At 41.9% G+C, this 12,950-nt stretch overlaps 1 protein-coding gene across 5 annotated transcripts in view; it reads right to left on the bottom strand.

Annotated features, from left to right (window-relative positions):
• The window catches only part of LOC106868818 (GPI-N-acetylgalactosamine transferase PGAP4), a 33,175-nt gene that overhangs the window by 14,816 nt on the left and 5,409 nt on the right, over window positions 1-12,950 (bottom strand). The window contains exons 1-2 of one of the 5 annotated variants that reach the window (XM_014914250.3): window positions 5,688-6,022; window positions 3,791-3,868 (exon numbers count right to left, since the gene is read on the bottom strand). In XM_014914250.3, coding sequence (XP_014769736.1) covers window positions 3,791-3,808 — 18 coding nt within the window. In that variant the 5' untranslated portion in view covers window positions 3,809-3,868; window positions 5,688-6,022. Of the gene's footprint in view, window positions 1-3,790; window positions 3,869-4,626; window positions 4,772-5,313; window positions 5,584-5,687; window positions 6,023-12,950 lie in introns of those variants that run through there. The other 4 variants (XM_089341853.1, XM_089341850.1, XM_052975878.2 and 1 more) reach the window with 4 other exon arrangements.

The raw sequence follows: 12,950 nt of genomic DNA, 5'->3' as shown, positions 1-12,950 counted from the left end.
TACATACGTATGCTGAATACCTTGTTCTTATAGCTGAATCACTACCAAAATTAGAGAAATTTCAGGCATGGAAGCAAGGTTTATAATCAAAAGACCTTAGCAAAAACCAAAGTCTTAGTAATTAGGAGAGCAGACAAATCACAAATCCTTTCAGGTAGATGGCCCTGCTCTATCTGTAGAAAAGGTATAGGTATAATAGTAACTCCATAAGATGTACCAAGTGCAAGTGATGGACAAATAAGAGGTGCAGCAATATCAGAGGAAGGTTAACTGGCAAAATAGTTTTTGTGTGGGAAGTGCACAGGTACGATTAACACAAAAAATGTACAGAAAATAGACTCCATCAAATGCGAGTGGGGGGAAAATAGAAGTAGGTAGCTTCCATTACCTAGGAGACCGAGTCAGTAGCAGAGGTAGATGCTCCAAGAGCACAGCTGCCAGAGTAGGCTGGGTAAAGTTCAAAGAGCTCCTACCTCTGTTTGTAACAAAGAGCCTCTCCCTGAGAGTGAAAGGCAGATTGTACAATGCCTGGGTGTGAACAGCCATGCAACACAGCAATGAAATATGAAGGCTTGAAAGAAATGCAGTTAGTGTGCTTCACTGGATGTGCAATGTTAGTGTGCACGTACGACAGAGTGTGTCTTGTGAGAAAAGTTGGGCATAAGAGGCATCAGATGTGATGCACAGGAGAGATGTCTGTGCTGGTATGGTCATGTGATGCATATTGACAAGGACAGTTGTGTGAAGTGCCCATCTCTAACTGTGGAGGGAACCTGTGGAAGAGGTAGACCCAAGATGACATGGGACAAGGTGATGAAGCATAATCTTCAAACGTTGGGCCTCACAGAGGCAATGCCAAGTGACTGAGGCCTTTGGTGTTTTTTTTTGTTTTATTTCTGTACGTCAATGACTGTTTTCTGTAAAAAATGGTCATAATTTCAAACTGAGAAGTTTTAAAGTGGTAAAATGTAAATGAATTTTACATATCTTAAACTATAAACAGTTATAGCATTGCATTTGATCTAACATAGAAATCACAATTCAATCATGTGCACAACTGAGTATTTTTTCAATGAATGGTTGTTGTTTACACGAGAGTGTGCTGGTCTGACTAGAACTTTCTGTGAGCAAGGCCTACATATACAGCCAAATTGAGTGCCAAAAATTCAGTGTTTTGGATCAAGTTGGCATACACTCTCCTAATAGCTGTTTTCACAACTGTGTATTCAACCTGGAATGATTGAAGAAGGCACACCATGGCACCTGAATATTTGATATGTAAAAATTAGACCAAAGATAGAGTTTCTAACAAAGGCTTTCTGTACATGATATATTATGCTGTTTAATCTGAATGTTTTACTGGAAACAGAGATAGAGAGACGCTTATAAATGCAAAGTCCTTTCCCTGTGAGGGATGTACAGCTCAACATAGGGGTTAGTGGCTTCAGAGTTAGGGTTAAACAAACACAGAGATGCAAACCGGGCTGGAAAAGGAAGTTATAGAAGTTGTAAGATCCATCAAGCAGTCAGAGGTTTAGAGACATTCTGATTAAAAAGAGACATTCTGATGAGAAAGAGGAAGTTGTGTGTACAGGTAGGAGTTCACCTGGGTTTGGTTTTCACTCTTCTCCCATTCATCATTGTCCTCCAGGCCATAACAGCAGAATTCAAGACTGGCAACCCCTGGGAACTGTGATATGCTGATCATCTTGCTCTTATAGAAAATTCTTTAACAAAACTAGTAAAGAAATTCCAGGTGTGGAAAAAAAAACTTGGAATCAAAGGGCCTTAAGGTTCAAGAAAATGGATAAGAACCTTTCCCCCATCAGGTAAATGGCCTTCATTAATATACAAAAAGGTGTAGGCAGGAATTCCTTATGGTGTACCCAGTGCAAGCTATGGACACACAAGAGGTGTAGTGGAATGATAGGAAGGTATCAAAGAAAGTAGAGTTTGTATGTGGAAGATGTGCATGCCTTAACAATTACAAATATCTGGGAACTCAATTTTCTCAAATGCCCTGAAGGCTCCTTAGAGGTAGTGGATAATTTCCACTACCTAGGAAACCTAATTAGCTGTGGGGGAGGAAAGTGTAATTGCAAGAATAAGAATAAGATAGAAAAAATTCATAGAGCTTTTACCTCTGTTGGCAATCAAAAGTCTCTCTCTGGGTGAAAAGAAGACTGTATGATGCATGTATATGAACAACAATGCTATATGGTAGTGATGCATGGGCCTTGAATGCAGAAAGCATATGAATGCTGGAGAGGAATGCTACTAGAATGCTCTGCTGGATGTTCTATGTCAGTGTACATGTGCAACAGAGCGCTAAGGTGTTGAAAGAAAAGTTGGGCATAAGAGGGATTAGGTGCAGTGTGCGAGAGAGAAGACTGCACTGGTTTAGTCACATGATGCATATGGATGTAAACAGTTGCATACAGAAGTGCTGATCACTTAAAGTGGATAGAATTTGTGGAAGGACACCCAGGAAGACATGGGATGAAGTATTGAAGGTAGATCTCAAGATACTAAGTCTTACGAAGGAAATGGCTGAGGACTGAGATATCTGGTACACTGTTGTATTGAAGAAGACTCGTCTAAAAAAAAAAAAAAAAACCACTTGTGCTGGTGCTATGTTAAAAGCACTGGTGTTGGTACCACATAAAACGTGCCAAGTACACCCTGTGAAGTGGTTGGCGTTAGGAAGGCCATCCAGCTGTAAAAACCAGGCCAGAACTGACGATGGAACCTGGTGCGGCCCCTGGGCCTACCAGCTCCAGTCAAACCGTCCAACCCATGCTAGCTTGGAAAACGAACGTTAAATGATGATGTTGATGTTTCCATTAATTGTATTGCATGAACAATTTAGTGGAGACGGACTATATGTAATCTGAACCTTTCCCCCCCTTATTTATTAATTTTTTTACGGAATCCCACGTTTTAGGCTATGGAGATTCCGATTCTGAAAAAAAATTGTTTGAAAAATTTCAATCCCCCCCCCACCAAGCAGGCTATTTACAAGCTAGAAATAACAGCCAAATCTCACAAAACTAGTGTTAGGGTTAGGTTTAGGGTTAGGGTTAGGGTCAGGGTTACGGTCAGGGTTAGGGTTAGGGTTTGAGTTAGGGTTAGGTTTACCCTGTGGATCTATATAAAAACAGGCGGGGGAGGAATCGAAATTTTGAAATTGAGATTTTTGAAAATTTTTGTTCAGAATCGGAATCTCCGTAAAAAAAAAATAAGTGGGGAAAGGTTCAGATTACATATAGTCCATCTGGACCAACAATTTTCCTATTAATGTACATAATGTACATTCAGTACATAATGAAGCCTTCTTTCGTTACGCGATGGAATAAAGGTTAATACAAAGGAAATCCCCGAAACTAAGTTGTTTGTTTTTACACGACAAACACACAGACACACAAGGGATACTATAACCTAATGAAAACATGTTTGCCTCTCGTTATTTCTGATTTGAATGTGTAGCAGTCACAATTGTCAAAAATACTTTCTCTCTATCAGCTGTAAATGTGCAGATAAAAGAGATCTTGCTTGGCTAGCAAATGATATGAGCCAAATGTCCTTGAAGTCTATTAAAGGACAAATTGAAGAATAGTAAACAAAAGACAGGATGGTCAAAGCTTGCATGTCTTTAAAGTAAACAGATGGGATAAAAGCATGTGCGTGTGTAATATATATACGTAAATATTGCTAGATAAGTGGATAGAAATATGAGAGAGAGAGATGTAATAGTATAGGGTGACAAACAAAAGAACAAAAGCAGACGTACGCAGAATTTCCTCCACATTTTGTTACGCTTTGTGTTTCATTGATCCCCTAGTCGGCAACTGCGTAAACAGTTAAATAGCTACAAAAGAAATAAATATTAATATATACATATGTGGGGAGAGGGAAGGAGAGAGAATTCATGCAGAGCTGTGACAGCGGTTATCATTATGATGTACGCAAAGCGAAAGTTGTAAATCGCAGAGAGAATGAAATAAAATGGATTTGAATAATTATTTTGGAAATAAATATTGGTATTGTAATTATTGGCGGCAGTAAAGCCGACGAGGGTAATCCGTAGCGTTATTGTAGGTGCGCCCGTGGTAACGCAGCGAGTATTGAATTTTGTGGTGTGCAACCAAATGAGATGGTGTTGAATTGATATTTTTTTCCTTCTGGGATTTGGATTTTAATGTAGTTTTCTAAATGTAATATGTAATAATTTTTATTTGTTTCAGAAGATGAAAAATGATTATCATTACGTTGTTGGAGGGATTATTTATTTATCTATTTATTTGTTATATCTTTCTCCGTTTTCTTCCTCTGTTTAGACGAACTTTCCTACCTTTTCGGACAAAACCTTTTGTAACCTTCGTCCTGTCTTTGTCCTTACATGTATTTAATTGATATTAGCCCTTGTGACCAATAAAACGAACGAATTATTATTATTATTTATTATTTATTTTTTTTGTTTAAATTTCGAAAAGACAATTAAGCTAGCGCCAGTACTTCCATAATAACTCTTTCATTAACCACACTTTCTACTGAAGGCACAAGGCCTGAAATTTGTGGGAAGGGGACGAGTCGATTACGTCGACCCAGTGTTTCACTGGTACTTACTTTATCGAATCCGAAAGGATGAAAGGTAAAGTCGATTTCGGCCGAATTTGAACCTGGAACGTAGAGACGGACGAAATACCGCTAAGCATTTCGTGCCAACTCGCTTCCATAATAACACTATTAGGAGAGCTTCGAATATAAGAATAATGCAAGAAATAGAATAACAGGAGTTACTTACGTACGAAATCTTTATTGATCAAATTATTGAACACGTATGTATATGATACACATATAATACAAAACCCTCATTATAATACAAATCCCAAGCCGAAGAAAACATAAACATGAGCGAAGAAAGAAAGAAAAAGGGAGAAAACAAAGGAAAAAGGGGAAAAAAGAAAAAGAGGCATAACTACAGGGTTTTACCCCCCCCCCGACTTTGGGAGGTCATAACTTTCAGAAAAATGAATATTTTTTAATGAAATTTTCTATGCATATAGTATTTACTATGTAGAATCCGAATATACAAAAAGTGTTTTGGAATGGGGGTGGGGGGACAATTTTCGGAAATTCCAACAGAGTCCACTTAAATTCTTCTTAACTTCCAGGAAAATTAATATTTTTTCGTGAAATTTTCTACAAATATACCTTGATGTATGTACATTTCGAGCATGTAGGAATTTTTCTGAAAGTTATGACCTCCCAAAGTCTGGGGGGTAAAACCCTGTAGTTATGCCCACTAAGTACCTTAATTGATCGCACACCACATCGTTCAACAGAATTACTTGTTAAAATCCGATGAAAGTATTAATAATAATAATTAATCTGTTAAATGAAGCCAAATTTAACAAACCAGTTTGACAGGATTATTCAGCGAGGTTTGCCGAAAGCAAAAGCGGCAAGGTGTTGTATAAAATATGTTACTACCTCTGCCTATCCCAAACAGGTTAGTGGCGGTGGGGATGATTATAAGTTCATTTCGAAGAGTACATTTTAAAGTTTAGTTTCGTACTGAGTGAGAGAGAGCGAGCGAGAGAGAGAGAGACATAGGGAGAGAGCAAGATAGGTAGAGAGAGAAAGAGGGAGGGAAGAGAAGAGAGAGACAGAAAGAGAGAACGCACCGTTTAGTCTTCAGATTTGATATAAGTGGAGCTTTCGTGTTGCTCTCACAGTTTTCCTTTTACGTATAATCCTTTCCATTATAGGTGTAGTGGCTTCATGCAGGCATAGCGTGGATTCGATCCTCGATCGCCAAATTTCACTTAACAGTTCAACAGCACTTTTCTCACGGTAAAACAATAGTTTCTCTGTGAGTGACAGCAGTTACATTTACCAGATACCATCGCTAAGCAGAATTATGTCTTTGCCACTTGACCCTTCTAGCCTCTTCTAGGCCACCAAAAGCTAGAATAGAGACAACAGACCGCCAACGAAATCAGTTTGGCTGGTTTTGGATAGTTATAAAAAGAAGATAGTTATAAAAACAATCCCATAAGCCAAAGCAATTGGTGAGCACCTTGTGTTTGAGCTGGTTATTGGCTGGGAGTGGGTGTTTATCATTGTTGTGCCTATGAGGCTGGTGTTAATGCCTGCTTGCAGGGGTTGTTAATTTTTTATTTATTTATTGTGGTTTCCAGTGGGGGAGGTGTTATTGAACTGTTTTTGTTGTAATTTCTTGTTGAAGTTGTTGTCCTCCCCAACGGGGAAGGGATTTGTTTGTTTTTGTTTGCTTTGTACGGACTGTTTCATTTTGGAGCGTACTTTGTTTTTGTCATTTTTTGTGAAGTTTTGTGAGGAATGGTGTCTTCTGTTGAGGAAGGAAGGAGTTGTGCCTCTGTTGTGGGAGGAAGTTCAGGCTTTGTGCTGCATGATTTCTGGGAAAGGCGGCGAGGGGCGGAGTTGCGCCACCCAGCCAGGTTTTGAACAGAACCAAGGAATACACAGTTGTGTGTAGGACTTGCAACGCTGAGGGGAGACATTTAGAGCGCCTGGAAGAGGGCGCAATAGAAAGGTGTCTCAGGCCAGTGTTGGGCCAGATAAAGTACCAGACCCGAGGTACAAGATTTGCAACGGTGGAGGCAAGGTTCGAGTCGGTTGAAAAGGCAAAAAATTATCGACTCGAACCTTGCAAGGTGGTAGCATTGTGATGCTATCACTGTATCTGGGACGTGGAGCGTCCCGGATTGGAATTTAAAATGTCTCCCCGGAGGTGGAAGTAGCGTGGATGTTGGTCACACTGCTTTACGAGAGGGAAGATAGATAAATATTCAAATAACGAGACGCACCACAAAGCTGGAGAGGACAAACGCTAGAAATCCTAGTTCAAGCTACCATGATTGATTTAGAAAAATTGCCAGAAAAGATTCTATTCGGTGAGTACATCGTGTTAGCAGGACACGTGGAGGGGAGGAAGCCCAGGTGCTTCAAATGTAGAAAAAAGAGGCATCTGAGGTCAAAATGGTCCCCTTCACAAAACGAAAAAGTACAGGAGAACGAACAGGAGGAAAATACAGAGGAGGCGGCGTTTCCGGCCACAGAGGCTGTTAAACAGCGGGCGACCGCTGAACTAAAACCCGAAAAAAAAAAAAAAAGGCCGAAGCGACACCGGCAGTAGAAGAAATGAACTTCGAAACGGTGTCGCGAAAAAGGCCTAAAAAAGTAACGGAGTCACCAAGCAAAGAGGCTGCTCCGAAAACTAAGGAAAGGAAGAAAAACAACCTGGAGGAAAGGAAAAAGAAGTAGAAGAAAAAATTACTTGATTTGGAAAAAATAGAAGTCATACATAATTTAAAGGAAAGGACCACTGTAGTGAGAAATTACATTCGTAAAACTGGAAGAGGCTCTTGGACTCCAGACAACCTACAGGCAGCCATGCAATCTGTCCGACGAGGAAGTTCTCTTCGCCAGGAAGCAAAGCAGTATGAGGTCCCCAAGACCACTCTGAAGAGACACCTGGAAGGCAAAGAGTCTTCTCCTGGGCAGCTTTCTTTAGGGCATTTTTAGCCAACACTAAAGAATTTTGAGGAGCAACTGCTAGATCACTGCGTCTACCTACAACGGACATTTTATGATCTCACTTGAAGAGGTTTGCGTTCCTTGGTTTTTGAGGTTACTGAGGCCAACAAAGTCCCCCATAAATTCAATAAAGAAAAAAGAGAAGCTGGAGCAGACTGGCTGGTTTGTTTTTTAAAGCGTCACCCAACACTGAGCCTGTGCACTGCTCAGTCAACGAGTGTTGGTCGTGCTGCAGCATTCAACAGAGTCCAGGTTGGCAGATTTTTTGATGTTCTAAAAGAAGTTTACCAGCAGCACCATTTCACAACTGATCGGATTTTCAACATGGATGAAACAGGTCTGTCTTCAGTGCAAAGAGTTCAAAAGTCATCTCACCGAAGGGAACGAAGCAGGTTGGACGAATTGTTAGTGCTGAGAAATGACGAACTGTGACAGCTGTGTCTGCAATGAGCGTCACTGGGCTTTTCATACCGCCTGCATTTATCTTCAAGAGGAAGCGCATAGCCGACTCACTGTTTCATGCAGTACCAGAAGGTTCAGTTGCTTATGGAAGCGAAAATGAATGGATTGACTGAGGAACATTTTCTAAGTGGCTACGCCATTTCATTCAACATGCAAATCCATCTGTTGAGAGAAAAGTGCTCCTCCTTTTTGACAATCACATCAGCCACATTAAATTGGATGCAATTGAGCTTGTTTGCAAGCATGGCGTAGTCATGGAATCAATTCCACCTTATACCAGCCACAAGCTTCAGCCTTAAAACAGGACCTTTTTTTGCGCCGCTCAAAACCTTTTATCACCAGGAAGTTGACAAGTGGATCATCAATCACCCAGGTCAGCGGGTCGATGGCTTCAAAGTTACTGCCTTTTTGGGGCAGGCCTTCATACGAGCTGCAACAGTTCAGAATGCCTGCAGTGGATTTCGTTGGAATCTGGCCATATAATCCTGATGTGTTTAGTGATGTCGATTTCATTTCGGCAGAAGTCACTGAAATTGCTGATCCTAAGGAAAGTCCAGCACCGTCAGAGGAACAGCCACCCTCCCAGTCTTAGGATCCATCTGTCAAAGGTGCAGATGGATGCAAAAGTCAAGAAGGTACATAGATAGGCCTACACAATTCACAACAAAGAAACTCTGTTGTTTCCTTGTCGCCTGTTCCACGAACTCAGGCAAGAAAAAGAAGAGCTCAAACTTCACCCCAGTGTACTGAAGACACCAGTCTGCGCATCAAAAACAACAGACAAGAAGTTACATTGCATTTTCTGTGATGAACTTTATCAAGAACCCCCGACAGAAAATTAGATTGAATGCCAGCTGTGCAGGGAGTGGGCACATGAAAAGTGTGCTAGGGTTCAAATTGATGAAGTTACGTTTGTAGTAACGCTGTGCGCATGTGTAGTCTCACGCATGCGTGGAATTAAACATCCAAGCTTTCCCGCTTTGATCGATCTCTTTCTTGCTGGCCAGCGATTGAGCAAGGACGTGTCTAGCTGTCTCTCCATCTTTCGAACTCACGCTAGACAGCTCACATCAATATACCAACGTCCCAACAACCATGTTCTGACACACCGAAGACGTCTCAACAAACAAGATTAAAGATGTATATTTTCCACCATGAATAAATATTGTTTGTGTTGATAGTCTGGAGTTCAGCGTTCCGTTCAATTCTTAATTTAATATAGGAAAGTCAGGTGTACATCTAATGATGTATAACCCACTTTCCTATACGTTCGTTTGTGAACTTTGTGTCCCCTAACCAGCTACCTTGCTGACCAGTCACATTGAGCATTATTTCTGTGTCTTTAGAAAAAAACACCATGAACCTTCAGGGATGGGTCTGCAAACTGAGAGTAGGAAACAGTATTTCTCATGATCATAGTTTACTTTCGTTTATGCCATTTTCAGTTGTTTTATAAATAAAAGCTGTATTCCAGTATAGTACACATGAGTATGTATTTGAATATGGCAAAATGTAATAAACATTCTTATGGGGCAAAACAGTGCAAACTAGACCCTTTTGCTCCAGTGTTGTGGCAAAACAGACCATGTCTGATAAAAACTTCTTTTGCACATATCTATGCAAGATTTTTCCCAATTAATCATACTACACAGAAACATGTGAATGACTGTTCTCTATGCACATAGCAATTCACATCAAGATGTGTGCATTTTTGACGGAAATATCGAACTTTTCCCATAGGGGGTTTGTTTTGCACCGTCTTCTCCTATATGTCCGAATAGGTAAGTGCGAATTTCTTCACACAGTCGGGTCTTATCTGTATACACTGCAAGAATATCATATGCACCATGTCTGATATTCACTTAATATTGTTGAATATGCATGTTACTCGGATATAACAAGGCGCCTCAATTTAAGTACCCAATTCAACTGATTCTTAATCGCATTTTATATATTATTATTATTATTACCACCATTGCTTCTACACCGGAGAGGGAGGAGGAAAAAAAGAACAAAGAAAACAAAGTAAACAACACGAGCAACAGCACCAAGACCACAACCAGTAGCCATTGTAACGGTTTCGCTTCCGCAGCTAAGCAGAGCTCAGAAGAAATCCAAGTGACAATGGCAGAAATAAAGAATGCCAAGGAATTGTTAAGAAGGGATGGCAATAATGTCTTCCTTAACACTCCACAAGCATTAATACAAGCAACGAAAAGAAAAACAATAGTATACAAGGTATTCAATACAAAATACCAAAAGATGGAGAATGCTACTCCACAGAGATTGGAGATAGCTCTAAAGCCGATATGGGGCCAAAAAAGCTTCGTAACCAAAGGGAAGCGCTTTGGAACAGTGGAAGTGCGCTTCCCAACGGAAGAGGATGCCATCCGGCACTCTACAACACCGTTAAAGGCGGAAGAATTATTACTCGTGCCGACATACCTTGGTCGACGTGTGACAGAAATAAAGATAAATCATGTGCCACCAGAACTGAACATCTCCTGGCTAGTGGCAGCTATGCTCTTCGACATTGAAGAGACTGCCACTATCCTAAAGGTGAACAGAGTTGGGCATGGAAATGCATCTCCTTGTTCAGATTGAACAAGATAGCATAAATACCATACTCGACGCCATAAACCTGCCGTATGGCAGTAGAATACACATTGCAGTAGAGGGGCGCAGACCAAAGTGCTACCTCTGCAGCAGTGAAAAACACCTAAAAAGAGACTGCCCCATCTACAAGCAAAGAATGGAGGCAGACAAAAACAGAAAATTGCAGCAACAACAACAACAACCAAAAGCCTCCACACCACCAACACCATCACCACCAACACCATCACCACCAGCACCACAAAAAGCGACACCACCATCTCCATCCATCACCAAACCAACACCAACACCAAGAACCTCCACACCAAAAAAGATAACAGAACCAGCAACAACAGAAATTGTAAAAGAATCTTCACCAGATCCGACAAACATTCCCCTTCCAGATCAGATCAGCTCGGATTGTGCGAGCACTGATAGTGAAAAAGGGAAGTGGCACACTGTACCACCAATAAAAAAACGAAAAAGAAAGACAAACGAAACAATTGACAAAGAGGGGAGGCGCGAAAAAGGTGAGCTTCCCAACATCATCGGCAACAACAACACACACTCACAACAAATAGCAACACCTTCTCCACCGCAAACACCAGCACTCACACACACCACAAACGTAACAGCCATCAACACAACAAATGAACGCTTATTAGACTTTTTAAAAAACAGTACAAATGCAAACACCACAAATTTCATTATACCCCTACACAACGCACCACCAGCACACATACTCACACTAAAAATAACCCAAGAAAACTATAATAAAATAAAAGAAAAGTTTCCGAATGATGTTGGGTCGCTAGGGAGAAGCTTCTCCCAAAACCTTTATCGGAATTTAGTGGAAACACCCACACGAAAACATAGGGGAGCCACCCCACCAGAAAACAGTAAGTAGAGCCTTTTCTCCTCTAATACTTTCCTTTTTAAAAAAAACATGGTAATTCTCAGAATCGGAAGCATAAATTTGAGAGGCCTCGGGTCGCCTTGGAAACAAGGTCACCTGTTGAACGACCTGAGGTCTTACAGTGTAGATGTAGCAGCCATTAGCGAAACCAGGCTCTCCAACCCGCAGGAACTCGCAGCCCTTTTTGGCGGGTACGAGATTTTCCTATCTCCGTGTCGGCCGGGAGCGGGCGGTGGAGGTACTGCGGTGCTATTTCGGAAAGGCCTAGACTTGAAAATAAGGGCAGTCTTCCTGGATCCGGAAGGTAAGTTGGTGGTCCTGGACGTCGATAGTAGTGATGGCGCTGCTTTCAGACTACTGGCTGCCTACGCTCCGACAGGAGCAGGGCAGTCGGATTATTTCAAACGTCTGGAGGTTTTCCTAGGTACTTCTCGCACTTTAGTGCTAGTTGGGGACTGGAACGCTGTCCTAGACGAACGTATCGATAGGGTGGGTGCGGGAGCATCTAATAGGAAAGGGGGATGCAAGAGCCTCGCCAACCTGCTCAAACGCTTTCAGCTGTCCGACAGGTATCGACTAGACAACCCGAATGTGCCAATGTGGACTTGGACTAATCGCATCGGGTCGTCTAGATCGTACTTAGATATATTTTTCTATAGGCCAGCGGATAAGGATAGCATAGGGTGTCCACAATTCAACATAGTCGGCTACACGGACCACAAATTCGTGATCTGTACGGTCGACTTAGATAGGCTCCATAGACAAGGCCCCGGTTACTGGAAGCTAAACACGTCAATAACTGCGTGCAAAGCCTACAGAGACCGGATTAGTTTATTAGTTAAGAGGGCTTTAACCGGGGCAATCATCAACAACAACTGGTGGTTCGCCCTGAAGCGGGCAATTAGAGCAGAATCAATTAGGTTTAGTAAGGCTCTAGCTGTAGAACGTAAGAAAACAGCGGGATTTAGTTAACAAACTAGACGAGGCTCTTAGGACAGGCATCGCAACCGACGTATTAGCAGCGAAGTTGGCCCTCGACCAACACTTTGATGCCAAGCATGAAGGCTGCGTTGTCAGAGCTAAAGCACTTTCGGTAAGCGGGGAGGGGACTAAGGCCGCTCGATAGGCCCGCGTGGTTGAGGCGAAGCGTGGGAACAGAGCGACCATTCGGTCTTTGGTGGACCAGAACGACTGCGAGATTTCGGAACCGAAGCAGATGTGTGCAGCCTTTCAGCAGCACTTTGCTCAATTGTTCGGGACGAACTGTAGGATGGACGACGGAACAGACTTCGGTGTGTACCTAGACGGCCTGCCGCAACTCTCGACCAACGAGGCCGAGTGCTGCGAAGGACCCATATCTGCCTGGGAAGTACAGGAAGTGATGAAAGGCTGCACGAGA

The sequence above is a fragment of the Octopus bimaculoides genome, chromosome 2 (genome assembly GCF_046866305.1).
Source record: "Octopus bimaculoides isolate indiv1 chromosome 2, ASM4686630v1, whole genome shotgun sequence".
Lineage (NCBI taxonomy): Eukaryota > Metazoa > Mollusca > Cephalopoda > Octopoda > Octopodidae > Octopus > Octopus bimaculoides.
Note: the sequence above shows the minus strand (reverse complement) of the source record. Positions and strands in the feature narration are given on the sequence as shown.